Source organism: Lethenteron reissneri, chromosome 16, assembly GCF_015708825.2.
Source record: "Lethenteron reissneri isolate LAM-NWPU_2019-01 chromosome 16, ASM1570882v1, whole genome shotgun sequence".
NCBI classification, from domain to species: domain Eukaryota; kingdom Metazoa; phylum Chordata; class Hyperoartia; order Petromyzontiformes; family Petromyzontidae; genus Lethenteron; species Lethenteron reissneri.
Window position 1 is genome coordinate 1,327,287 of NC_083794.1, and position 27,028 is coordinate 1,354,314.

Genomic DNA, 27,028 nt, shown 5'->3' on the forward strand with positions numbered 1-27,028 from the left:
GCTCGTCCGTCGGTTCTCTCAAATGGCCAGGAGCCCTGCCGCGAGCCCTTTTTACACAACAGAAAATGAGCTCAAATCAACTATTTTTATTCTGTAAGGTAAGACACCACTGAGCTGTGTAGCTCTTTTTCAGAAGTGACCTGGCCGCAAATGATAGCTCAACGAAGTGGCTTTTTGTGTGGAAATTTATAGCTGCAAAATATTCTAAATGTGGAGGGAAAAACCGGAGGACCCGGAGAAAAATCCACGCGACCACGTGGAGGGAGACACGCAAAACTCCAAATGTACAGCAGGCATCAGGGTCGGGATCGAACCCACGAGCTCCTGCAAACCAGGCGAGGTAGTTATCATCTCCTAGCCACCGTGAGGTCACAATGCCTCAATAGCACAATACCAAATTGTCATGGAGGCATGTTATTTTTCTGGAATGTTTTGAAGGAAATGGTCTCAATGAACCTCCTCGTGGTTCTGTCACGTTTACATCTAAAGACAAGGAGTCGATAACACGGCAGGAATGCCTTAACATTATCCCGCGTCATTCCTGTGTTTTTACTGCGTAATGTAATGGGGCGAACAAGCGCTCGCGTGTCTCGTGCTGGCCTGCGTTCCACGTCTCTGACGCGATGTTCCCCCGTTTGTGCTCTTACCGCGGCTGAACAGCGCATGGGCTACACGGCGGCCCTGGTCAAGCAAGATTGCCGTGACACCAGCCACCTGGAGCACACGGACGAGATCAGGCAGTGTGTGGGGCAGCACGCGTTACACCACTTGCACAGAGTTTTGTCGCAATCCACACCGAGCGTCGTTTATTTTAACTGAGCGTTGTTGTTGTTGTCAGCCGTAGGGCTTTACTGTACAAGGCAAAACTAATCTCATCTCGTCCACCTCTCCTCTGCAGGGACTAGGGGTTAATGGTGATATTCTGCGAGGCTCCAATTATAACCTTAAGTAGCTTAGGCGTAATTTTCCATTCTGTTTCGCAGTTTTGTCCGTAATCAAATTTCATTACAATCACTCAGGTTCTCTCCCTCTTTTTACGTCGTTAAAACAACAGTGCTCTTAATTTTCCATTTCCAAACTGCATTCCACTAAATTTGCTGGCCCATTAATGTGACTCAAAATGTATTTAGCGTGCCCCAATAGTACATTTTAAAAAGGACGCGATCAAGAAGCATTGAAATTTAAAGGGATGGAATTATTCTAAGGGATGGAATTTCGTCCGTGTACATTTATCATCCCCACCCCAGGTCACGCAGTGTGATCTTCGTTTAACCTCATTCTCTGGTCAGGAGGCTCGTTGGCCATCACAGGTGGTGATGTTTTACGAAGCAGGCAACTAGAGTGGCTCACACAGCGGTGTAGTTTTTAGTGTAAAAGTCAAGCGGTAATGCGCTCCATCCAAGCCAAGTGGTGTCTAGACGGGTGACGCTGGGCTGACGATGAGCTCACAAGGAGGTAGCAACTCATTCAGCGTCTTCGCACTGGGCAGCCGGACTAACGTCTCTTGCCGGAAATGTTCAATAATTCAGTTTTAAATATACTTGTTGTTTTGTTTTTGTAGCATATTAATATATCCTATGATGCTTTGCAGACTAATCTATTATATCCCATACATCTTGTCGCTGGATCGATTTGCTCTGTCCTCCTAATTAGGGTGTTTGGACTCCGAAGGTCTAAAATGTTGATGTGACCCCCCATCGGCTCTGCACATGTAACACCGGGCTAAAGATGAACGCATACGACAGGTGGGAGAGGATGTTGAACGCCAACGCGAATGCCCCGTTGAGAACAAGCACCTTCCCTCTAGATGGCGGAATGCCTTCCTGCTGAACCTGCTGTTTGGCACCCCGGTGATGGCTCTGATGATCTACATGATCGTGATGGACTCCCAAAAGAAGCACAACTATCTGATGAATCACATGGTCCTCCCTGGGCTCTCCACAATCAACCTGGTTTTCTTTGCGCTCTGCACCCCTGTACAGGTACGATGATGCACCTTGCGCTTTGTGCATCTTCCCAGGAGTTGGTCTCTGTGATCGGCCCTGCTTTGTCTTACCAGTCATTCTCAATGCTCGTCTGTAAAACCACTAGTTCACAAGTTAATCGAATCACCCGCTGGACTTGACATTCAGAGGGCGTCGATTCAATTCCATCTCCTGTCTTGGAAGTTGATACAATGGGTTGCAAGTTTCTTAAATCGCCCTCCACTTCTGTCCACATAGCAGTGTGGATGGGTTCACCACATTTAAGTCACTTGGCAGGTTGTGGAAGAGTAGGCCGAATACCCTCCAGAGGGGCTCTCTACAGCTTTCTCTAATGGAGGAAATTTCGCCGACAGTGGCACAAGCAATCAATTTACTGGGCTGAGACTACTTTTACCTTAGAGGGACGGTTATAAGAGAGTTCCAGCAATGCATTTGGACGACACGGTGGCTAGGAGATGTTAACTACCTCGCCCAGGAGATGTTAACTACCTCACCTGGTATACAGGAGGTTGTGGGTTCAATCCCGTCCCTGACGCCTACTGTATATTTGGAGATTGCACGTTCTCCCCGTGGTCACGTGGATTTTTCTCCGAGTCCTCCACTTTTTCCCTCCACATTTAGAATCAGCATGCATTGAGAGTATTTGGCTGCTATAGATGTCCAAATGATAAGCCGCTTCGTTGGGCTATAATTTGTGAGGGCCAGGTCGCTTCTGACAAAGATCAATACAACGGTTCAGTGGGCCTTACCTGGTAAAATAAAAAAATATTTTATCGCTTTTAGTTCACAAAGCGCAACGCGGCTATTAACCGAGCAAGAACCGCGTCGCGCTTTCGCCGCGTCCCGCGGAAGCCACGAGCGCTGTCGCGTCCCCCCTGGCAGTTTGTGGGAGGGAGGCACTTCTACTTGCGAGCGTACAAGTCTGTCAAGCACCGGGCGGCCAACATGGACGTGCTGATCGTGCTGGCCACCAGCATCGCGTACGTCTACTCGGTGGTGATCCTCCTCGTGGCCATGGCCGAGCGGGCCCCACGCAGCCCGCTCACCTTCTTCGACACGCCGCCCATGCTCTTTGTGTTCATCACGCTGGGCCGCTGGCTTGAGCACCTGGCCAAGGTGAGCGTGCCGGACCCACCGACGCCTGCTGCTGTATATTTGGAGTTTTCGTGTCTCTCTCTCTCCCCGTGCTCGTGTGGATTTTTGTGCGGGTCCTCCTCATGACGGACAGACACTTGTGAATTATATAGATGCAGACACTAACAGAGTCGCATTCAATTTCAGACCATTTCCAACCATGGATAGACGCGGTACACAATGTAAAATGTGCACATCGTGAGTTGTCAACTACCTTGCCTGGTATGTAGGAGGTTGTGGGTTCGATCCCAACCCTGACACCTGTATATTTAGAGTTCGTGTCTTCTCCCCGTGGTCGTGTGGATTTTTCTCCGGGATCTCCGGTTTTTCCCTCCAGGTTTAGAATCAACACGCGTTTAGAGTATTTGGCTGCAATAAATTTCCACGTGATAAGCCACTTCGTTGGGCTATCATTTGTGGCCAGGTCGTTGAAAAAGAGCCATATAGTATCTCAGTGGGCCTTACCTGGTGAAATCAAAAGTGTCGAGTTGTATTTATGCAACGTGTGGTGAGAGTCGAGACTGACTTGGAACGCGGGCCCCGTACCGAACATCGCCGCTACTCTTTCGGTGGCGGAAGCAGCCTGCTTATTAATGCTGATGGACATTAGCGTATACGTGTAGTTTGCATGACTTGTAAAAGATAATTTCTTAGATGCGTGACACAGTGCATGTGTCATGAGCTTGACAATTTATTTTACTCAACGAATCAATGAGATTCCTCACGAACACTTTACGCATGTCCGATTAGCACGGTCGGCTACGTAAACAGTGCGAAACAAGTTGAACACGCACACACACATACGTGTACAGTAATCAAGTTGAACACACACACACGTGTACAGTAATCAAGTTGAACACGCACACACACATACGTGTACAGTAATCAAGTTGAACACACACACACGTGTACAGTACTTCCCTCGTGCACCGTCTCGTATGCCTCTGAAGCGCCACGTGAGTGGCTCGTGGCTGAGCGCTGCTCTGCCCATCGCCGCAGGGGAAGACGTCGGAGGCGCTGGCGAAGCTGATGTCCTTGCAGGCGGCCGAGGCCACGCTCGTCACGCTGGGCCCCGACAACTCCCTCCTCAGGTGGGTCACTCGCGCAGGGGCCAAGGGACTTGTGGGCCACGGCACTTGTGGGCCACGGGACTTGTGGGCCAAGGGACTTGTGGGCCACGGCACTTGTGGGCCACGGGACTTGTGGGCCACGGGACTTGTGAGCCACGGCACTTGTGGGCCACGGGACTTGTGAGCCACGGCACTTGTGGGCCACGGGACTTGTGAGCCACGGGACTTGTGGGCCACGGCACTTGTGGGCCAAGGGACTTGTGGGCCACGGGACTTGTGGGCCAAGGGACTTGTGGGCCACGGGACTTGTGGGCCAAGGGACTTGTGGGCCACGGGACTTGTGGGCCACAGGGACTTGTGGGCCACGGGACTTGTGGGCCATGGGACTTGTGGGCCACGGCACTTGTGGGCCAAGGGACTTGTGGGCCACGGGACTTGTGGGCCAAGGGACTTGTGGGCCAAGGGACTTGTGGGCCACGGGACTTGTGGGCCACGGCACTTGTGGGCCACGGGACTTGTGGGCCACGGGACTTGTGGGCCACAGGGCTCGCGGGGGCCGTGGGGCACGTGCACGCTGGCCTCGGAGCTTGCATTCGAGTGGATATTTTTCACCAGGTTAGAACTCGAGTGACCGAGTCTTCATTTGCTCGAGTGAAAGTTGGGTCGGATTTTTAAGCCATTTACAGGAAAACTGAGTGACAGAAACTTAAACAGATTTAGGATAATTGTTGCCCGAATATGTAAGCAGTGCGTATGGTTTGTGAGTGTGTGTGGTGTGTAGTGTGTGTGTGGTGTAGCGGGGAGCGCTAGTATAGCGGTTTGCGCTGTGCTTCAAACCCGGCAACCCAAGTTCGATTCCGTGACGATTATTTGAACCAGTAATGGGCCTCCCCTAGGTCGACTAAGCCTTAAATGAGTATCTGGTACAGTGTGTAAACATGGCCACTGGGGAGACAAAGGCGGCCAGGCGTGGTGCTGGCCACCGATCCCCTCATCTGCCGTGTCGGCCTTCACAGGTGCTACTCGCCAACAGCACTTGCCCCAACAGCCTGTCAAGGCTACACGGGGGATCTTTGTCTTTGTGTCACTGAGTGCCACGGCGGTGTGCGGCGCGCGTGCAGCGAGGAGCAGGTGGAGGTGGAGCTGCTGCAGCGAGGGGACGCGCTGCGCGTCGTGCCCGGCGCCCGCTTCCCCGTGGATGGGCGCGTCATCGCCGGCTCCTCCATGGCGGACGAGTCGATCATCACAGGTGGGCGCTGTGGGGTCGTCCGGCCCGGCGCTGGCACCGGCTCGAACTCCGGCTCGAACTCCGCCTCGATCTAGCCATCAAACAAAGACGGTCGCCGCATCACGCGGCGCTTTCAGATGCGCTTCTGCGACCGTCTGGAACGCTCTCCCTTCTGATATTAGGAAGCGACCGGAGCTGTGTACTTTTAAATCATCATCTAGATTGTAAACCAATTTCTTTAGAACTGCCTTTTGTCCTTCCCCTGTGCCTCCGATTAGCACGGTTGGCCACGTACGGTGCGAAAGAAGTTCAAATTACATACGTACAACGGCAACAGCGGGGCACGTGCCGCTGAAGCGTGTTTGAACTTTAACGGACAGGCCCATGGGTGGTGCTGTGGCAGAGCAGACTCGGACTATAAATGAAACGTAAGAAGATAAGGCATTTTCGGGGGGAAAATGTCAAAACTGGGTGGTTTTTAACTTTTGCCGACAAAACTGGATCCCAAATGTCAAAACTGGGTGCACCCTGGGTGGCCAAAAACTTGAGTTTTGGACACTCAGGGTGCACCCAGTTTTGACATTTGTCAAATACACTTGATAATTGTATACTAGCACAGTGTGCCAGCACCCCATTCATCAAAACACTTGGTATTTGTATACTGGCACACTGTGCCAGCACCCCATTCATCTAAACACTTGGTATTAGTATGCTGGCACAGTGTGCCAGCACCATATAACTACACACACTTGATATTTGTACGCTGGCACAGTGTGCCAGCACCCCAACGACCAACATTTCAAGCTACGGCTCGGACTCGGAAGTGAGCTCGGGGCGGGCTTGCGACCAGGCGGGCGCACTGCCACCTTGCGTGATGACCTAGACTAGTGACTCGCGTCAATACCAAACTTTTGGATTGTTGGTTGATGCTACGCGCTACTGTACACCCTTAAATTTGCCATGGATTCGACCATAGCCCGCCAAACGACCAAGCACAGAGACAAAGGCGACGTCCTTGGGAGATGGACCAGCCTGCTTGACGCTCCTGACCATGGTCCCAATGGTGCGGAACAAACCAACGAATGCGCATCTCATTGATTGGTCAATCCTTTGGCCCACCGTTACGGTGATTGGCGGAAATATTGTGTGAAAAATCAAATTGCTGGCAATGAAAATAGACATATTGTCTCGTGAAAAATTGAAAGTAGACGTAGAAACGTGATTTTTCACAAGCATTTTTCACGAAACAGGTGGAGGAGCGGCTCACATTCGAATGGCAACCCTCCACCCCAAGAAGACTTTTACCACGCGCCGCGAGGCCATCCACGGCATCCAAGACTTTGCTTTGCAACAAGGCAAGCGCGCGGTCCTTGACCTCAAGCGAAGCGGCGGATGGCACGTTGCCATCGTCTGCTCTAGTTCAACACCTTGTTCCTTCAAGGTGAAGCTGACAAAGGTCACGGGGGAACGACGCGGCTTCCGCGTCTCGGCGCTGTGCACGGATCACCACGGCTGCACGGGCACTACCAAGATCACGCAGCGCCAAGTGGAGGCGAACACGACAGCCCGTTCGGCCTTTCGCGCCAACCCCCGTACCTCCGCACCGACTGTCATTGCCCAGGTCGCCGACGTTGCTCGCGTCATTGTCCCGACCCGGATGATGTACCGCGCCAAGGACACGTGCATCGCGGCGAACGAGAGTGCGGCCCATGCAGGCTTCGAGTTCATCAACTCGCTGGTGGAGACGTTCGGCAAGCTCAACGCGACGACCTGCAGTGTGCGAGAAGACGCGGGCATCTTCTGGGGTGCGTTCATCTGCAACCCGATCGCACGCTCGTTGCAGCCAAGTCTTCAACGCGTCGTCGGCATCGACGGGTCGCACATGAAGGCGCGCGCCTACAACGGAACCATGCTCGTCCTCGTTGGGCGCGACGGCAACAACCGCAACGTCCTTCTCGCCGTGGCGCTGGTGCCGTCCGAGACGGCAGCGGCCTACGACTGGTTTCTCAACTGCTGCACGACCAACGACATCGAGCTCGACGGCACGCCGGTCTTCTGCGATCGTGGCACGGGCATCCTAGCCTCCGACTGGAAGGACCTCATGCTCATCCACTGCACGCGGCATTTGATCTGCAACGGCGTGGACAACATCGGCTCCGCGTTCACGCCCGACCTCCAAGGCATCATCTACGATGCTCAAGGGTGCGCCTCTGAGGCCGCGTTCCGCAGCTCCTTGGGCTGCTTGGACGTAGCTCTGCCTGCGGCGGCCACGTACTACAACAAGATCGACCCCCACACGTGGGCGCTCTACCCGCACCTGCACATGACGCCATTGTACGGCTGGCGCACGACGAACTTTGTGGAGTCCACGAACAGCGAGGCCCTGCCGGCTCGCGAGATGGACCCCTTCCACTTCCTCATGCACCACATGGAAGACATGATGACGACGGCCTTTGCCCACCGCAGCGACGCCGAGAAGTGGGCCGCTCAAGGGCGTGTCATTACGCCGTACGCTCGAGGACTCATCGACGCTCAGCAGGCGTTGGCCCCGAGGTACAAGGTCTACGAGAGTACCTCGACGCGTGCATACGTCAAGGATCCAGACGCCTACGCCTCTGCCAAGCGCCGAGTCGATCTCAGCTCTCGGTCGTGCACGTGCGGGTACATGAAGCAGATGGGCTTGCCGTGTCGGCACTATATTCGTGCCCTCATGGCGTTTGGGCGGATGCCCGAGCTCTACGACGCATGTGCGGTGTGTTACCAAGTCTCTGCCATCAACACGACATGGACCTCGGTTGCCGGTATCGAGCTGCCCATTGCCGAGGAGCTGCAACGCGACAACACCATGATGCCACCTCCTCGCCAGAAGAAGGCTGGCCGCTCGAAGAAGCGTCGGATTCGCAACCGTGGCGAAGGTGGCCCATTGGGCCTCACGCGGTGCTCCTTCTGTCGCGCCAAGGGCCACAACAAGCGCTCTTGCCCGTCGAAGTAGTTATATATATGTAACAAACATGTTTTGTTCTAAGTGTGCAGCACCATACTTCTCGACGCAAACACTATCTACCGTTGTTCTACTGTAGTAGGTGTAGCATGCAAGCTGGCACACTGTACCAGTATACAAATGGCAAGTTCGTGTATGTTCGCGAGCTGAAAGTGTTACTGTAGTTGCAAGCTGGCACACTGTGCCAGTATACATATGGCAAGTAAGTGTTACTGTAGTAGCGAGCTGGCACACTGTGCCAGTATACAAACGGCAAGTAAGCGAGCTGGCACACTGTGCCAGTATACAAACGGCAAGTAAGCGAGCTGGCACACTGTGCCAGTATGCAAACGGGAAGTTTGTGGTGCAAGGTATGGAACATGAGCCACGAGAAACATCATTTGGAACGCTCTAAATCTGTGGCGACATATGGATGAATAACGCAAGGACCTAAACGTGTACAAAATGATACATTAAATCGTACACCTTCTTCACCCAGTTTTGACATTTGTCCACATTGAACATCACCCAGTTTTGTCATATCAAAAAGCACCACCCTGTTTTGCCTGTCGTTTTCCAAGACCACCCAGTTTTGACATTTGGGATCCAGTTTTGTCGGCAAAAGTTAAAAACCACCCAGTTTTGACATTTTCCCCATTTTCGGGCTCAGCCCAGCCACTCGTCCCTCTGAGTGGCAGCCTGTGGGCAGGCGATGTGCACTTCCTCTACCTCGGGCCACCACCGTAGAGGAGCGCACCACAGCCTCGCACCATCGACGTTGCGACACGCCTTCTTTAATTGTCTCAGACAACTCTTTGGTTCTTTCGGCAGAGTCACATAGAAAGAGAAAATAATAAATTAAATAATAGCGTACGACGTTTCGATTGCAACACAAGCAATCATCATCAGGTATAAATGAAAAAGAAAACAAAACCTGGTAGGGTGTTGACTGTTATGTTAGCCGACTATCGGTGTTGTATTGCATTATATTTCTAAGTGTACTAGGTTTTGTTTTCTTTTTCATTTGTACCTGATGATGATTGCTTGTGTTGCAATCGAAACGTCGTACACTATTATTCAATTTATAATTTTCTCTTTCTACGTGACTTTACCGAAAGAACCAAAGAGTAATTCCTGCAGTCACGAAAGCGCCAAATCAAGTTTGTCTCAAACGAATTAATCGGCACCGCTGATGGCGTTGAGAAACGCGAGGACTTTTGCGAGTTTTGTTCACGGGAAGTGATTGCGGGTTCTCTGACGGAGCGTTCGCCACTTGCCCCGCAGGGGAGGTGATGCCCGTGTCGAAGGGCCCAGGCAGCCTGGTGATCGCCGGCTCCATCAACCAGATGGGGTCGCTGCTGGTGGAGGCGACGCACGTCGGCGCGGACACCACGCTGGCCCAGATCGTCCGCCTCGTGGAAGAGGCGCAGACGTCAAAGGTGAGGCTCGCGGGGGTCACGCACAGTCGTGGCGCGGCGACTGGACTTGCACGCTCCGTTGGATAAATTCCTCTCAAATATGTAATTGATACGTTACTTTGTCGTTTGCATGCAATATTCCGCTTGATGTCTATTAATGAAAAAAACCGTTGGTGAGCACGTAAATTAATGTATATGCATGCACCTTATAAATTTAAATGGAACGACCCATTGCAAAGTTGTGAGAGAGCAAGTCTCGCGTGCGTGTCGCATTAGTTATGAAGCAGGGAACTTCCTAAGTTGCCTGAAGAACTTGGAAGCGATGACTTGGTTGATGATAGGTGCTCATGTCAGGAAATGTCTACACTTCACACCATCATGTGAACAGAGACAAATCTCCCTCGGCTTTCTGCGTTTCTGAACCCTATTGTACTGCCTTTGTTGACAACGATCGAAATGCTATACTTTGTGCTTTGCAATGAACCGTGGCCGTGAGCCACTGCACCACAGCGGTGAGCCGAGTCGTCGGGCATCAGAAGCCGTCGCACGCCGTGGCATTCTTCTGAAGTCCCTCTTGCTTGAAATCGAGTGTGACCGGGCAACCACCTGCGTGACACGATAGGCCGTGTCACGTGCGATCTCCGCTACGACCAAAAGGCAGCTACGGCGGCGGTACTTACGGTCCGTCCGCTCTCTTGCAGGCTCCCATCCAGCAGCTGGCCGACCGACTGAGTGGCTACTTCGTGCCGACCGTCGTGCTGCTGTCCACCCTCACGCTCGTCACCTGGATCGTCGTGGGCTTTGCGGACTTTGTGGTTGTGCAGAAGTACTTCCCGGTGAGTGTGTGGCTCGGGCGGTCCGTGTCCCCCGCGGCCTCCGACATTCGTTGAAGAAAGAAAGTTTGTTTCATGTGAACTCCCGACTGTTATGTTAATGCAATCAGTTCATTATCGCTGCACTTGTCACAATTATATTCTCACCAATGGCAATATGTTGAGGATCTAAATGCCAATGTTGGGTTCTGCTGCCTACGAGAGTTTTGCTTTTCCTCCTCCGTTGAAGGGAGCGCAGATTCCAGCGGTTTACTGCATGGTCAATATTTGTTTCTGATTGTGACGGATGCAGTTGCAATAAAATATGATGTACTTATTATTATTGTTATTTATATAATTATATTCGTAATTTTTTCTTGTAAACACCTGCTGTTTCCCTTGATAGTGGTGTGCTAACCACTGTAAAGACATTAGTTCCCATTGAGACGTTCAAGTGAGTCAAATCTCCGCTCCTTGTGCTTGTGCGTCCGATGATGCTGACAATGCAATTTCCTGCGATGACATCACTTCCTGCTGCAGCCTTCCTGGGGTCAGGGAGGCCTAGGGGGTAGCTCTTGATTGGCCAAGGCGGCGTATACATTGAGGCTCGTGAAACCAGAGGTTGGTTTCGGCACAGCTCCAGGGGATTGGGATGAGGGCCTTGAGCTGTTCCTGCGAACATTCTAGGAGTTCTCCATCGCACTGCGTACGTGTCTTTCCCCCGGCGGCACCCCTCCGATGAGCACAGTTGGCTAGGCACAGTGCAACAGTTGAACATACAAAGGCTCGATCAACTTGAGACTATTCTAATACAAACACGACAAATACGTAATTACAAAACACAAATGTCAAATACTGTTAAGTTAACTGTCTAATCATTAATGACACGCAAGCTTAGCGTTGTTAAATATTAAACATCCAGTGAGGAGTTGCTGGGGCAGGTCATTTGTGGACATGCACTTTGCTAATGATTGATCTGGCTGCGGGAGGGACAAGGTAGTTTTGGAGTAATGTGGTCAGTTTGAGGAGAGTTACAGTTTGAAGCAGTTGTTGACTGGTCTGGCTGTTTGGGTACTTGTGTTACCTCATTCAAATTAAACGTTCTAAAATAAAGTAAAAATTTACGAGATTTATTTGGCAGTATAAAAGGACGACTTGAGCATCTGCGATCTCTGTCATAAAATTTACATCAGGTACATCGATATTAAACAACAACAGAATAAATAGTATTAAATATAAATGTATGCCACGTTTAAGGTGAACATGCCAGGGTGAAGGATGTGAACCCTGGTGTCCCCCAGTGGGTGTGGGCCCATGCCAGGAGCCTCCTTGGGACGCTTAGCATGGACCTCTGTGGTTGTCGACCATAAACTAAACTACAAACTATTTTTACACGCTTTATTTATTATTGTTGTTGTCGTTGTTGTGTCCTCAAATCTTGTAACTACATTTTAACCCACTTCCCAATGTGGTATTGACTGCAAACTTGGTATACTTATGTCATACTGATGACAATACTATATTCTATCATAAAGAATATATATTTTAAAACATTCATTTATATGTTATGCTTCGGCTTGGGTCTAATTGTCCACGCTCAACTGACGTTGGCTGTAAATCACCACGGCCCCTTACGTTGTGGCAAGCGTCGGGGCCACTTCCTGGAGTCGTAGAGTTCTTCCATTACTCGTACGATACATTTCATTAAAGCGTGTTTAAAAAAAAAAGTTTTCATAAATATTCTTTATTTTACCAGGTAAGGCCCGCTGAGCTATATAGTTATATTCCGGAAGCGACCCAGCCACAAATGATAGTCCAACGAAGTGACTTATCATGTGGAAATTTATAGCAGCCAAATACTCTGAAGGGATGTTTCTGAATGTGGAGAGAAAAGCTTAGCACCAGGAGAAAAATTCACACGACCACAGGGAGAACATGCAAGCTCCAAATATACAGCAGGCATCAGGGTCGGGATCAAACCCACGACCTCCTGTATACCAGGCGAGGTAGTTAACATCTCGATTCAAAGCTTCCGTGACTGCAGGGATTCATCTTCTTGGTTCTTTCGGTAAAGTCACGTAGAAGGGAAGTAATAAAATAATAAAAATAAAACAAAATAAAATAATTCTCACGACGTTTCGGCCACAACACAAGCAGCTGTCCTCAGGTGAAGACCAGGTCTGTCGAGGCGACAGCGTCTACCTGAGGACGGCTGCTTGTGTTGTGGCCGAAACGTCGTGAGAATTATTTTATTATGTTTTATTTTTATTATTTTATTACTTCCCTTCTACGTGACTTTACCGAAAGAACCAAGAAGATAGTTAACATCTCACCACTGTGGTGCCCAATTGATTATGTGTACAAAAAAATAACAGCTTCTGCACTGCCATTAAACCACAGTAATTCCTTGTTTAGCGCGGTGGATGCATTCCTGAATAGTGCCTCGTTCAACGAGAAATTATTGTATACACATTGCAGGGCATAAATAACGTGCATTCTTATCAAAATCAGGCTGCAGCCATCCCATGGTGGGACAAAGAACTTTGATGAGGTTACGTCCTCCACGTACCGTATCACTCCGCATGGTTTCCCAGAATTCCCGTACCGACCAGCTGTGCAGCTGAAGAAAGTAGTTCATCGTTGGCCACTCAGAAACTGCGCTGTAACGGGCGCGTTGTGTGTGACCAATTCAAGAATCGTGTCATAGCGAAAACGCGTTGTGTGAAAATGCATCACGTGAGGACTTACCGTACCCATATATAATAATACGTTACAGCCTTCTCTAAATTTGTCCACCCCATATCCGCATGCAGGCATTTCTTAACGGTTCATCAGCAACGGGCGGATGAGGATGCACAGAAGCATGGCTGCTGCTGCTGCTGCCACCCACGAGTCTGCTTCCCGCACACTCGCTAACATTGTCGTGGACTTTCTTCCCCCCTGCCGCACTTCCCTGTCTGTCTGTCCGTTCCAGGATTTCGACCCGTCGCTGCCGCACGGGGAGGTGGTGCTGCGCTTTGCGTTCCAGGCGGCCATCACGGTGCTGAGCATCGCGTGCCCGTGCGCTCTCGGCCTCGCCACGCCCACGGCCGTCATGGTGGGCACCGGCGTCGGGGCGCAGAACGGCATCCTCATCAAGGGCGGAGAGCCGCTGGAGATGGCTCACAAGGTACGCTTTCGCGGGGACGCTGCCTTGCTTGACGCACGACGCCGCGCCCCGTGTCGCGTAGCCCAACCTGTGAGACGATGCGGAAGGACACCCGGTGTATGATTGTTGTGTTGTTTTCAAGGACTACAGTCTGTTCTCATAACGCGAATTGGATATAACACGACGAATGTGTTGAGGAACACATTTGTTAGAACGTGGATGCGAGCAGCACTACATCGTGCGAGTAGGAATAAGCGGTCGTACGGCTGCGTCGGCGTAGCATCGCACAAGGCGGGATGCTGCTGGATGCTTCTAAATGCTACCCACACCGCCTCAATCGTTGCTCAGCTTGAGTACGCATCTCATGTGTTATCACAGACTGTGCAGTACCCTATATTATATATTATGATGCGATTTTTACACAACGCAGTGTTCTTCAGGAATGCGCAACTACTCCCAAGTTATAGGAGAATAGACTGTACTTTCCTTTTCTTTTGCTTGCATATCTCAGTTGAGCCAGCGTGCGGCCATCCCTCTTGGCACGGGGTGGTTTTCCACTGGGGATTTTTGCCTCACGAGAAATCCTGGCCCGTGGCCAAGCTGGGCCAGGGACAGGGAGTCGAATGACGAGTTCAGTGCGCGCGTGGCCGTCTGTGCAAGTCAAACAGAGTGTCGCCCCTTCGTCTACACGCGTCTCCACTCGTTGGGTGCGATGTCGGCATCGTGCGGCTCGGTTTCTGCGGTGAAAAATGACGTGGCTCCTCCTGAGCTGTGCCGGGCTGGCTTAATCGCTGCTGAAATTGTGCACCTCCCAGAAGGCCTGGTGATTAAACTAAACAAACATTCTTTAAACTAAACTAACTTGAAGTGTGGTTTTATGTGGAGAGACAGATCTATAAACGAGGCATATCGTCTGCTTATTTATTTTGCTCCCTGTTTTCTCAACAACGGTGCTCGTGATTATTTTGTGTTCCACTATAATCCCCGCCTGCTAGAGGGAACCACCCGAATATGAAAGCCGTGGCCAGGCACCAGAATTGAGCTCACGTGCAGCGCGTCCACCGTGCGCTCGCAGATCAAGGCCGTGGTGTTCGACAAGACGGGCACGCTGACTCACGGGATGCCACGGGTGCTGAGATTCGCGCTGTTCGGCAGCCGAGCGCGCGTCTCCCCGAGGAGGCTGACGGCCATCGTGGGCACGGCGGAGGCGAGCAGCGAGCACCCCCTGGGAGTGGCCATCACCAAGCACTGCAAGCAGGCGCGTGGCGCCCCGGGGGACACGCGGAGCAAAGGGAGATGTAGACTCGCACGTCGCGCGGCGGCTCAACGCCCCCGCCAGAAGAGGAGCTTTGCGGTGGTGCGGTGTGCGTTGGTTCTTAACCGGACAGAGCCTTGGCCCGCTTCGCTCGGGGAACCGCTCCTCGGTACCGAAAATGGTTCTGGACACAATTTTGGACCGTTTAGCCGTAACGCAATAATGTTGTACACGGCGCTCCCTGTAGGCTGTGGATGCCGCTGTTTCCTGCGATCAACGGCTGTGCCTTGAATAACAGGGTGGCCTCTTGTCCATTAAGTGTACGAGCTATTAGGGAATATCAGAAGAATAGTGACAGGCGTTAATCTGATGTATACGAGGTGTCTGTGACAACTGTATAACCGTGTAACGATCAGTCTACATTGCATCTGCCCGAGCCGACTTGCGCCACAGAGAATGTATTACTTAACGTTGTTTTACATTCGTGCAATATATTCCAATTCCCATGTGACACAGTTATTATTTTGCTCTTTATTTCTATTCGCTTAATTTGCTGTTCTCTATTTTATTTCATTTTGTTTTGCGTCTTTAATTTCGGGGACCCGGGTCACTCGTGCAAGTGAGACCCCTGTCATGGCCCCTTGAGTTCTCACCGGGGCCCAACGACGTCGGCCGGACTCGGGCGTCTGTCCGCGCGTGCAGGAGCTGTCCACGGAGAGGCTGGGCTCCTGCCAGGCCTTCCAGGCGGTGCCGGGCTTTGGGATCTCCTGCGAGGTGTCGAACGTGGACGCAGCGCTGACCGCCGTCGATGAGGAGAACGAGAAGAACGAGAAGAACGCCTCTCCCTCCGCGCCAGCCGACCGCTCGGCGCCACACATCATCATGGACGGTGACGAATCGACGGCCACATGTCACGGTAAGCAACGGCGGCTCGGTGCAAACGTGTAGTTGGCTGTCCGTGTCGTCGGCTGTCCGTGGACTTCACCGCGGTACAGGATATGTCGTCTCGCCGCGGTGGCGAGAATGTTGTCCGTCTCGCCTGGTTGCAGAAGGTCGTGGGTTCGATCCCGACCCTTGACGCCTGCTGTATGTTTGGAGTTTGCGTGTCTCTCTCCGCGTGGTAGCGTGGATTTTTCTCTTAGTTGAGCTCTAACTTGTGGCCAGGTGGCTTCTGAAAAAGAGCTATACAGCTCACTGAGCCTTACCCGGTGAAATTAAAATTAGTTTAGTTTAGAAAACGGGTCTTGGGACTCCATCAGGCTTTCCTGGGTAAACAAACGCTGCAATAATTATGTTCTAATAAGCTGCAAGGCAGTGTTCCTGTAATCCTGCGATATGCGGTGGCCGTTGCCGTGGCGACGTCGGTGTCGGTGGTTGTTGGATCGCGTGCAGAGCCGCAGCGCTACGCCGTGCTGATCGGGAACCGCGAGTGGATGGGGCGCAGCGGCGTGGAGGTGGCCCCCGCCGTGCACGCCGCCATGGCCCAGCATGAGGAGCAGGGCCACACGGCCGTGCTGGTAGCCGTTGACGGTACGGGCCCCACGCACGCACACATGCACGCATGCACACACGCACGCACGCACGCACGCAAGCTCGCACGCACGCAAGCTCGCACGCACGCACGCACGCACACAAGCTCGCACGCACGCAAGCTCGCACGCACGCACGTTTGCCGGGGGCCGTTTCCCATTCCGGCAAAACTGGGCACTGCGCTTGGGGGGCGACGGGCCGGGCCCCGCACCACCGAGTGTCCGTTCGTCTCACCCAAGGTCACTCTTCATCACTGTTATGATGGCCCCCCAGGCAACAGCTGTACCCCCACCCCCCCATCAGAGAAGGGCTGAAGCCGTGCCTGGCAAAAACTTTAGTCACAACCAATTTACACCGGTTACATGATGATGCTGCATCTGCTGCTTGCATTAGCAGTGCTGCTTGAGCATAAATAACTAAAGCAAAAAGAAAACATGCGTGCATCAATACCACTGCCTGAAAGGGCTTGCCGGCATGGCGTGCTGCGTGATGGCCTTGCCGCTGCGTGTGCCAGGCCAGCTGTGCGGCATGTTGGCGATCGCCGACGCTGTGAAGGAGGAGGCCGCGCTGGTCGTGCGCACGCTCACCGCCATGGGGCTCCACGTGATCCTGCTCACGGGCGACAACCGCCGGACGGCGCGCGCCATCGCCGCGCAGGTGAGCCAGACCGACACGGCCGCCCCCGAACCCTCCACCCTCGCCGACCTCGCCGTTGCCGTCGCGGCGACACCAGATGCTGCCAGCCGACGAGGGGGAGAGCGCAACGCTCCGTTTGTAATGGGTGGTGGCGTTCCTGTGTGGCTGGTGGAGCAGCTGCGTTCCTCGCAGTGCCGAGCTGGTGCCAAGGGGCACCCGTGGTTACAGCAGGTTCACGGGTGTCTATATCTATCTATATTATAATACACAAGTGTCTGTCCGACATGCTCTGGATCTCCCAAACGTTATGTGGGGGGAAAACACGTGTACAGTTCTGTTAAAAGATCTGCGAATAAACATAAAGAATATATTAAAAATATATAACATTGCTTTATTGAGTGTGTTGCTGAAGCAGGAAAAACAATGTATGCATCGATGCTCATGTCATCCACCCCCCTTGCTCAGTTGGTATGCTGCAGATCTGGGGCAGGAGTGACGTATTCGTGAGCTCCCCCAGTGATTCCTTCCCCATTTCCAGCCCATCGTATGACGCGAAGCGACGCGCTGCTGCTGCTGCCGCTCGCTGCGTCGGCCGCGTGCAGGTGGGCGTGCGCACCGCCTACGCCGAGGTGCTGCCGGCGGACAAGGTGCGCGAGGTGCAGCGCCTGCAGCGGCGCGGCCTGCGCGTCGCCATGGTCGGCGACGGCGTCAACGACTCGCCGGCGCTCGCCCAGGCCGACGTCGGCATCGCCATCGGCTCCGGCACCGACGTGGCCATCGCCGCCGCCGACATCGTCCTCATCCGCGTGGGTGCAGCGCGCGGCGCACGGCGCGCGGGGCGCGGCGCGAGGACCTAGATGAGGCCATCGCCTTCCGCTCTCCGCCTTCCCCCAGGGCCTCGGACGCTCCGTTCCCCGTGGGCCTCGGTGCAATTGCACCAGCCACATGCCCGCAGCTCCGCTGCTTTAGCGAGACGTTACTTGGCTTGGGGAGCTTCCTCCGTGCGGCGACGCGGTGTGCCGTCCCCCGGGCGTCAGCCATTGCTGCTGTCGTTTATATGGCCGCTAAATGAACAGCTGCCACTAAGGTGGGACATTCACCTCCTGTGGTGGTGGCGCACACCTCTGCAAACCTTTGGAGGCAGGGTTGGTGGGTCACCTAGAGATCATTGTGTGTGCTGTGCATCTCCTAAAAACCGCTGGGCTGTAATGTGTCCGGGCAGTACGGCAATGAAATCTTGACTCTATCTGTGCGGAGCTTTGCGTGTCAGCTCCTTGTACTCGTGGGTCTTCTCCGAGTACTCCAGTTTCCTGCCACATGAAAAACGCTCGATCGTAAAAAATAAACTGTCCAACATCCTAATGCACAACCCTCCTGAATAATTCATGTCTCGAGGCTTTCATAGACAAAGCACGTGACTCTATTTTGTATTCATAGCTGTAATGGCTGGAGGTTATTGCGATACTGTATTAGTATTGAAACCAATCAGTACTGCACTTGAGCACGAAGCGTTGAAGTTCATTGCTGCGCTCTCTGGTTCCGTGCCGTCCCGTCGCCTCTGCTCGTGCTCCCGTCCGCACCGTGCGTCTCCACAGAGCAACCTCCTGGACGTCGTGTCGAGCATCGAGCTCTCGAAGAAAACCGTGCTCCGCATCCGCATCAACTTCGTCTTCGCCCTCGTCTACAACCTGCTGGGCCTTCCCATCGCTGCAGGTGCAGGGCTGGGTGCAGCCGGGGGCAGTGTGCCTCTGCACGGGATACGGGGCAGTGTGCCTCTGCACGGGATACGGGGCAGTGTGCCTCTGTACGGGATACGGGGCAGTGTGCCTCTGTACGGGATACGGGGCAGTGTGCCTCTGCACGGGATACGGGGCAGTGTGCCTCTGTACGGGATACGGGGCAGTGTGCCTCTGTACGGGATACGGGGCAGTGTGCCTCTGTACGGGATACGGGGCAGTGTGCCTCTGCACGGGATACGGGGCAGTGTGCCTCTGCACCGGATACGGGGCAGTGTGCCTCTGTACGGGATACGGGGAAGTGTGGCTCTGTATGGGATACGGGAGAGTGTGGCTCTGTATGGGATACGGGGAGTGTGGTTCTGTATGGGATACGGGGAAGTGTGGCTCTGTACGGGATACGGGGGAGTGTGGCGCTGTATGGGATACGGGGGAGTGTGGTTCTGTATGGGATACGGGGGAGTGTGGTTCTGTACGGGATACGGGGGAGTGTGGCGCTGTATGGGATACGGGGGAGTGTGGTTCTGTACGGGATACGGGGGAGTGTGGTTCTGTATGGGATACGGGGGAGTGTGGTTCTGTACGGGATACGGGGGAGTGTGGTTCTGTATGGGATACGGGGGAGTGTGGTTCTGTATGGGATACGGGGGAGTGTGGTTCTGTACGGGATACGGGGGAGTGTGGTTCTGTATGGGATACGGGGGAGTGTGGCTCTGCACGGGATACGGGGGAGTGTGGTTCTGTACGGGATACGGGGGAGTGTGGTTCTGTACGGAATACGGGGGAGTGTGGTTCTGTATGGGATATGGGGGAGTGTGGTTCTGTATGGGATACGGGGGAGTGTGGCTCTGCACGGGATACGGGGGAGTGTGGTTCTGTACGGGATACGGGGGAGTGTGGTTCTGTATGGGATATGGGGGAGTGTGGTTCCGTATGGGATATGGGGGAGTGTGGTTCTGTATGGGATACGGGGGAGTGTGGTTCTGTATGGGATATGGGGCAGTGTGGTTCTGTATGGGATACGGGGGAGTGTGGTTCTGTATGGGATACGGGGAAGTGTGGTTCTGTATGGGATACGGGGAAGTGTGGTTCTGTACGGGATACGGGGGAGTGTTGTTCTGTACGGGATACCGGGAGTGTGGTTCTACACGGGATACAAACTTAGCTCTGGGAGAAATTCTGAGAACCCGGAGCAAGTCCATGAAGAACCAGGGGGCGAACATACCAGCGCCACGCAGAAAGCTTCTTCAATCAGGAATCAAACGCAGGCCGTTCCTGCTGCGAGGTGCGAGCGTTCACTGTGGGCCCTGCCTCTCTCCCACGCCCCCCCCTCCCCCCGTGCCCCCAGGGGTCTTCCTGCCCGTGGGCCTCGTGCTGCAGCCGTGGATGGCCTCGGCCGCCATGGCGGCCTCCTCCGTCTCCGTGCTGCTCTCTTCGCTCCTCCTGCGCCTGTGAGTTTGTCTCCCCCCCCCCACCGCTCACCCCGCCCAGACGAAGCGGCAGAACGCGCTCACGGGCGCATGCACGTTTGTCGCCGTCGCACTGGGATTGAGACCAAAACTCAAAGCTGGGATCGGGGCTCCGTCACCCGTCGCGCTCCGTGCCACACTGGGGCACGCTAGATATTCCGCACGACGTTTCACGATGGGCGTCGTGCGTTTGTGCGCGTTCATCACGAGAGACCGAGGGCGATGGACAACTCTAGTTTGAGCCTGCCCAATGGGTGAGGGTGACTGACCATCCTGGCCAAAAATTTTTGTGTGCCCAGTCAAGAATTTGTGGTGGTTTGGTTTGGATCATCGATGTTATAAATGCCGATTAGCTGAGTGGCTCTACTCCACACACACAGACACGCTTTACGAATTTATTTTTGTCAAAGAGCAGCATTTAAAGAGTTTCAAATCATGGAGGGGGGGGAGCTGCCTCTACTCCTTGGCCAAGTCAAGTGTCACATTCGCCTCGACCCGGCATTTGACTTATAATACTGCGGAGGATTGAGCACGGCAGTTACTAAGAGGCGCGGCGCCTGCCATTATCAAGGCGGGCTCGGTCGACTGCCCCCGGCCTGCTTGAATATGCGGGGCTATCGGTGTCGAGCATCAACGATTGTATTTTTCTGTTTATGTATTTTCTCTGCAACACAGTGGTTTTTAGCCTTTACTGCAGCCTTGGTTCTCAAAATATGTTTTTGCACCCCTTATCAAACATCGTTGAAGTAGCTCACTTCTTTAAAGCAAAGATATATCATAACTATGGAATGAATTTACCTTCTAAAAAAATCTGGCATGTCCCGTACCCCCAGAAAGGGCATCTCGCATCCCCAGGGAGTGCCTGCACCCCAGGTTAAGAACCACTGCTTAAAGACGACTTAGGGCACAACAGCGGTCTCCTCCTCGCTTGTTCTCCGTACGCGGCCGCGATGCCGGTGTGGAGGTCGTACAGATGCTGTGTGAGCCTCAACGATGCCACGACACTCAGGAGAAGCAGTCCACTGTACATTGTTTATCGAGCGCACACAGCTACCTACACTTTTGCAATTGTTCCCCCGACAATGTTTTTCGTGGCTCGGCGTTCACTACCTAGGAAGGATTAGCACAGTCGCCTACGTAGGGTGCGAAAGAAGTTCAACACACGCACATCCACATGCGTTCCCCGCGTCTCCTCGGCATTGCTCGGTGCGCGAATGACGACGATGACGACGGCACCGCTGCCGATCAACGCTGTCGCCTGCCGTCACCTGCGCAGGTACCGCAAGCGGAGCCGGGAGCAGCTGGAGGCCGCCTCGTCGGGCTGGAAGGTGTTGGCGGCCGAGGATGTGCAGGTGCACGTGGGGGTCGAGCGGGAGGGCGGCGGCGGTGGTGCCGCGGGCCGCTCCCTGGCGGGGGGCTGGAGCCCGGGCGCTGTCGCGAGCGGCGCGACGCTACCCACGGGAGTGGACAATGGGGCCTTTGAGTCGGAGAGTAGCCACCTGCGGGTGTGACCAAGAGCCGGACCGACGTCGCTTAGCTTCCTTAGAAACAAATACTTCCACCTGTGCGGTAGCGGCCACTTAATTGCAATTGTCGAGATGCCCTCGGTCCCGTCCCGTGTCGCTGACGATGAGCGGAACATGAGCGCGAGTGAAGTTGGCGCGACCGCCTGGCGACCGCACGGGCCGACGCGAGCACTCGTGACCAGCGCCCGTCGTCCCCCTGGAACCGGCTCGCACCTCAAGCGGCAGCCGTCTAACGTGTTGCACTTCCCGAGCTGCTGTGTCCGGCGCACGCTGCGTACCGTCGCACGGCAATCGCTCGTCACCTACGGGTGGCATCGTGGGATGGCGCTACGGCACCTCCCTACCCCGCTCGTGGCCCCGGACGATTTTATCCCGGACGAGCCGTGCGCTTCATTGACCAACATCGCTCTGCACACAATTCACCTGGGGCAATGGGGGGGGGGGGGGGGGGGTAGAATCCCTGCAGCTCGCAGTCCTCAATCGCTGGCGGTTTTCACAGGGACTGGCCCTGTGACGCAGCCGGAAGGCTGCTCACGGCTGCGGTGGCTACGACGATTGGTTTCTTTATTAGAACGTCGCAATGCAACTTCCACTCGCCCTCATCACAATGCCGTGAGTCCTAATGCTTGCAGATTTCACAACACTACGTGTAACTTTTGAAAGTACAAATTGAAACACTTACTAATTGTTATTGTACCTTGGGAGTTAAAATGTAAATGTCTGTGTGGTGTTATTACAGGTTGTTTAAGTATAACGTTCCTATACCCGTCAAGTGGTTTCTCCGAAGTGCAATCACGAAAATAAACATTTAAGCGGAACAACGCGAGCATGGACTCTCCTACGCGATTCAAGCAAAACGTGCACTCAACGCATCTGTGAAATTGGGAATCCTGGCAACACGATCGTAACAAAATAAAATCGTCATAACGAGTCCAAGTGGAATCCTCCTACAGACGACACCCAGTGCACGACCCTCTAACCCTCTGGCCCGGTCACCTCCTGCGTGCATGTCGGCATGATTTCTGTGACCCGACCTTTTGAAGTGAATGTATGACTTTTGATTTAAAGCTTTCGTGACTGCAGGGATTCATATTCTTGGTTCTTTCGGTAAAGTCATCACGTAGAAGGGAAATAATATATATTTATTATTTTATTATTTCCCTTCTACGTGACTTTACCGAAAGAACCAAGAATATGAATGTATGGCATGAAATTTAATGGGCAGAGGATTGTGGCACTGTGCCTTCCGTTAATCACCTCCGCATTTCCTAAATTTGCCGTGGAGATGTTACGTAGACCGTGGCCTAACACACCTGACGCTGAAGTTTTCACTAATTTGGTCATTTGAGGCTGTGAAAATCCAACAAATGCACAAAGCGTTAATAGAAAATAAATTTGGACAAAGACGTGCTGTCAAGCTAGGTGTGGTGCGAGCACTGTGGACTGTGAATGCTACACACGGATTGATTTACAAAGTGAAAGACCCACACTCTCGTGTTTGTGCCCCAGTGAAAGAGTAACTCTTGGTAAGAATGCCTAGGACGAGGCTTCATCGTGTTGCTGGCATTTGCAAGCATCAGTCGTAGAACTAAAATAAAGAACATTTGAATTGGCGAGCAGATATGGCTCCTACCTAACACAACTTATGATGAAATCATCCTCACGGTGCCTTCTCATGTTAGGTCTCGGGAGCCTCGCGGGGACCTGGCTTATTGCTTGGATAGGAAACTGCCTCCTGCGATGACAAGTGGCGTGAGTTGACGTGGCCAGGATGTGGCCGTACCGCGATGGCTCCGCGTGATATTTGTGCCGCCTGCTTTGAGTGCTGTCCCCCTCCTGTGGGCAGATTTTTTTTCACGGATTCTCCATTTTCAACCCACCTGCCAAACTTGACTAGGATTGGACAAATATCCTCAATGGAAAATACTGTCTGAAAAGAGTCTTGAGACCCATTGAGGCTTTCCTTCGTGAAAACCATTATTCATTTCATTGTATTGGGAAGGTGGGGGGGGGGGGAGTTTCTGTTCTGTGAACCCAGAAATTCCGAGTGATTCCCAGACACTGGACATGAGTGGCGAGTGACGGTTGAACCCGTCCTGCAACCAACCCCTCTGCACAGTGGAGGGGCACCTTCATCTACGAGCGGATTGTTAAAAGGGCTCTACAATTATTAAAGAAAAACAAAAATGATTTCGATTTGTTCATTGTAAACACAGGCAACTGTGCGTGAAAAACGTGGGACTGGAGTTTGATAGTGCCGATGGGTCCACGGGGTGGGCAGACGACAACAGAGGCGTGCTGCAGTTGGAGGGCGCTTGATCCAGTTGAAGAGCACGCGGTCAAACCCCAGTCGGGTCGGCTAGGCCCATCCTCCCTGCAGGGTTGGTGGACGTACCGCTGTTTGAGAAGTCAACAGAAGTTGTCCTTTGCAGATACTGATGCTTGCCATAGGAATGTGGAATTCAAATGTAATTACACATTCTTATACATCTACTGTTGCTTAGGGCTGTCACGGGAGATGTAAATACCACAAGTGCCTGTGTAAGCAGGAAGACGGATTGACGCCGGAAACGTTAGCGATTTGCCTTGTTAAGTAATGGAAACGTCAATGCATTTTTGCCAAAGATTGGACAAAAAGGGACATTTGCCAACAATGCATAAATCTATGGTCTGTTGACTTTAACGTAGGGCTCAGGACGACCCTAGTCCCGGGATCAAGACAACATTACCGTGTTGACGGCAGTAAGTTTGTAAAGAAGCTCCTTCGCGCAGGTTCCATTTTCCAGACGATTTATTTCCCGATGACGTATTTACAAGGCGAGAGTACGACTAACACGTTTCACAGGGCTATGCCTATCTGCAGCCCCGGTGGTTTCCACGAGATTCATCTCTAACAGTCCTTCTTGATGGTTTCCACCACGTCGATCTCTAACAGTCGGCCCCGAAGTCGTTCACCTGCAGTCGTCCTTCAGTCCCCAAGCCGGCGCCCCGATCGTGGGCCTTGCTCCCCTTTATACAGCCGCTCGGCCACGCCATGGTAACTTCCAGCACTTTCCCCCGGTAGAGTCTTCCAGCAGACTCTACTGTCTTCTACTTCCCACCTGTTTCCACCCATCTCCACTGACCCCAATATGACCCTTGCCATGTACAGTACCCTACAAGTTTATTGGTTCCATAACGCCCGAATACGGTTCAACGGCACAAACGGCAGAAGAGCATGGCACGTGTCATGTTATCCTTGCGATTATATGGGCATCGGGGCTTTGATTTCTATTACAGAACGCTCTATGAGAGCTGCCACGAATGGCAACTCCATCCTACAGTCAGGTAGCCTTCAGGGTCTGTTTTACCTCGAACTTACTGGGCCCTCTATAAATGTGCAGAGGTTCGCCCGGGCGCTTTACCTGTAAAACGAATGCACGAGCAAGTGACTGAATACATTCCAGGCGGAGGCTCCCACACGCACGTCCGACAGGACTCTGGCTTCGAGCTGGGTGGGAGACCGTCATCTGGATTTCTGATCTCGGCAGCACCAAGCTGGTCGTTGCATACAATTACCGAGCGGCCACCCGGCTCTCGCCACTGTGTACCAAACACACAGCTCATGCACAATCCCCTATTAAGCACAAACATTTAGAACAATATTTGTATTCTAAAAACCATCTGATTTTCACATTCAGTCATTACCTCTTGAAAAGCGTCTTTCCAAAATGTTAAAAAAATTGTACAAAATGTCTCAACTAAATTTTCTGCAAGATAAACTACTGTAATTAGCATATAAAATGTGAATCATGGGTTTGTCAAAGGATCCTATTTTCTTCCCAGTGAAATTATCACTTAGTATTTTTATTAAAAAACAAACTATATACTCTACAACAACCGCCGTTTGCCACGAAGTAGCGATGACGTCAGCAAGGTGCTCTTGCCAGGCTAGGTGCACCTTGAGGAAATTACATGACGTAGGCCCGCTGGCAGGAGTTCAGGGACAGACGCAGCGGGTGCCATGGGTTGCCTGACCGAGACGACTGGCAGATGCACCACCTGTGCCCCCCCCACTGTGCCACCTTACGGCGTTTGAGCTGCCCGTTGCTGGCCTCGTGAGCGTCGCTCGCCATACGCAAAGCGCGCGATTGCTTAGCGATTGCTTAGCGATTCTTAGCGATTGTTTAGCGATTGCTTAGCGCGTGAACACCCCGACTCACAGCAGCTCCCCCGGCCGTGGCTGCTGATCAGGCGATGGCTTCCCCGCTCTCAACAGCCCTCAACAGCCCTGCTCGTCTGGCCCCTCTATTCTCAAGCGGCTAAGCACATGGGAGTATCAAACAAATTATTTGGCGACGCTGCACTGGCAGTGGTGCACAAGCTCAAACAGTAAGTCATAAAAACCTCAACGCGTTCTTCAATATTGCCGTGTGACCATCTAAGTAAGAGACGGTGGATAATGGGCGGTGTTTCACAGTGCGTCGAGGGGCTGGAGAGGTGCAGCGGGGGGCCTCTCTCTTGCGCTGTGAAGAATGGCCATTCCGCGACACCGTCACCTATTGTACACCGTTCCTGATGAAGGCCACAGTGTTATTGCTGCTTCTTTTGTTGCATTGGTATAGACACACTGGTAAATACTGGTAAACATTTTGACCGCACGTTCAAGGCAGACTGTTCGATCACAAAGCAACACACAAAGCCGCTCGTTCCCACTCTCCCAAGACGCCGGCTGGGCACTGTGGGATCCCGAAAACTCGTGGTCGCAAACTCCACGCTGGTGGCTTGGCAGTGGGCCCTCAAAGCGCCCGACCCTCCCGCCTCCCAGCGGTGAAACGGGCGCCCGGCGCCGCCCCGGGTCACCAGACGTCGCACTTGTTCCGCGGGTTCATCGGCGCCGCCGCGGGGCAGTTGAAGGTGGCGGCGAACTCGGCCGAGTTGGACAGAGACGCCAGCGTCCGGACGCGTGCGGGGCTGTGCGTGTCCCGCGGCAGGAGCTGGCGCCGGCGGTCCTCCGCCGTCTCCACGGAGCACCACACCTGCGGCACGAAGCGCGCGGCGCCGAGGCTGATTTTAGTCGGCGCTGAGTGGGCCGACTCGCCCCCCCCAGCCCCCCGAAGCT

The 27,028-nt window shown here is 53.2% G+C and overlaps 2 protein-coding genes across 2 annotated transcripts in view; one reads left to right on the forward strand and one right to left on the reverse strand.

Annotated features, from left to right (window-relative positions):
* The window catches only part of LOC133342847 (copper-transporting ATPase 1-like), a 37,935-nt gene extending 14,929 nt beyond the window's left edge, over positions 1–23,006 (forward strand). Inside the window, 16 exon segments of the mRNA XM_061552173.1 lie at positions 661–740; positions 1,808–1,982; positions 2,868–3,101; positions 4,119–4,210; positions 5,311–5,438; positions 9,682–9,836; positions 10,517–10,651; positions 13,602–13,796; positions 14,851–15,033; positions 15,733–15,946; positions 16,423–16,560; positions 17,075–17,217; positions 17,799–18,002; positions 18,792–18,909; positions 20,281–20,383; positions 21,678–23,006. Coding sequence (XP_061408157.1) covers positions 661–740; positions 1,808–1,982; positions 2,868–3,101; positions 4,119–4,210; positions 5,311–5,438; positions 9,682–9,836; positions 10,517–10,651; positions 13,602–13,796; positions 14,851–15,033; positions 15,733–15,946; positions 16,423–16,560; positions 17,075–17,217; positions 17,799–18,002; positions 18,792–18,909; positions 20,281–20,383; positions 21,678–21,912 — 2,532 coding nt within the window. The 3' untranslated portion in view covers positions 21,913–23,006.
* Positions 23,007–25,752: 2,746 nt separating this feature from the next.
* LOC133342848 (endothelin-converting enzyme 1-like) overlaps positions 25,753–27,028 on the reverse strand; it is a 34,850-nt gene continuing 33,574 nt past the window's right edge. The window contains 1 exon segment of the mRNA XM_061552174.1: positions 25,753–26,945. Within this exon segment, the coding sequence (XP_061408158.1) occupies positions 26,766–26,945 (180 nt within the window). The 3' untranslated portion in view covers positions 25,753–26,765.